At 33.5% G+C, this 1,175-nt stretch overlaps 1 protein-coding gene across 1 annotated transcript in view; it reads left to right on the top strand.

Moving 5' to 3' along the window:
- The first annotated feature begins 51 nt into the window (after positions 1 to 51).
- LOC122574983 overlaps positions 52 to 1,175 on the top strand; it is a 2,504-nt gene continuing 1,380 nt past the window's right edge. Inside the window, exons 1-2 of the mRNA XM_043743282.1 lie at positions 52 to 411; positions 972 to 1,163. Coding sequence (XP_043599217.1) covers positions 354 to 411; positions 972 to 1,163 — 250 coding nt within the window. The 5' untranslated portion in view covers positions 52 to 353. The remainder of the gene's footprint in view (positions 412 to 971; positions 1,164 to 1,175) is intronic.

Here is a 1,175-nt window from a genome sequence, read left to right on the forward strand (position 1 = left end):
GTGAAAAACTCAAGTACGTCTTCTATCTATAATAACATCAAATATCAGGCATATTCTAACGCTATTGATAGAAATACCATAAATTGTATTTCTATTAAGACAGGAAAAAGAAAATTTTTTAATTCCTTTGAAAAGATATTAATACCTAAATACTGATTAATATCTTTTCCGTGGTTTGGAATTTATATTCGCTCAAAAGCTTGAATACACTGTCTAATTAGAAAAGAATTATTATTTCTATTCTTAACAAAGGTATCTGTTTCCCAGGTTCGCAAGAGAGTGCCTAAGGCCGGTGCTTTCGATCCTTCCCGTTTATCACCGCAAGGGGAAGCTTCTAGTAACTCCATCTCAGGATGGCGGCAATGCCTAGCATCTCTTTCCGGTTAGTTTTCACTCTTGATATTACGTCAGGTAATTTTCTGTAATTGTAATATGCAGAATGCAATTTCCTTTCGCTCCTTTAATTGATGTATCATAGTGGATTTCGTGAATTATTTATCACTTCTAATGACTTACGCACCATCGTTTAAAGTTCCATTTCTATTCCATCCTACATTATAATAAATTTAACATTTCGATTCTGATATTCATCGCACAGATTCTTTATTATATCATGAATTATATATTTATGAGAAATTTGAAAGTGAAAATATGTACATTATTACACATTAATACACCCGCAAGTCTCTAACAAATTTTACTTCATGTAGTATTTTACTTAAAGCGCATGTAATGCGAATGGATTAACAGCTTAATAATAAAATAGTTAAGAAATAAAACTAGTGGAAAGCATTCGAGCTAGCATCGCGAAGAGTCCAATTACTTATAGCCTGCGGTATGTATTAATTATAAATATATTAATAGTATATATTAAAAATATGAATTTGCATAAATAAGTGAAATGTAATTATAAAACAACCGCACTACAATTAACATATGCTATATATATCATTACCTGTTTCTCATTCCAGCAACGCTAACCATGGTCATAGTCGGTACAATCAACGGATGGACAACGATTTCTCTTCTTTATTTAATATCCGGGACCGGCGGCGTGCCGCTAACGTTAACACACGACGAAGCTTCATGGATGGTTTCTTTCACAGTACTTGGTTCAATGATCGGTTCACTTCTAGCTGCACAGTTGACCGTCCGCTGCAGTCGTAGAAATTGTC

The sequence above is a fragment of the Bombus pyrosoma genome, linkage group LG14 (genome assembly GCF_014825855.1).
Source record: "Bombus pyrosoma isolate SC7728 linkage group LG14, ASM1482585v1, whole genome shotgun sequence".
NCBI classification, from domain to species: domain Eukaryota; kingdom Metazoa; phylum Arthropoda; class Insecta; order Hymenoptera; family Apidae; genus Bombus; species Bombus pyrosoma.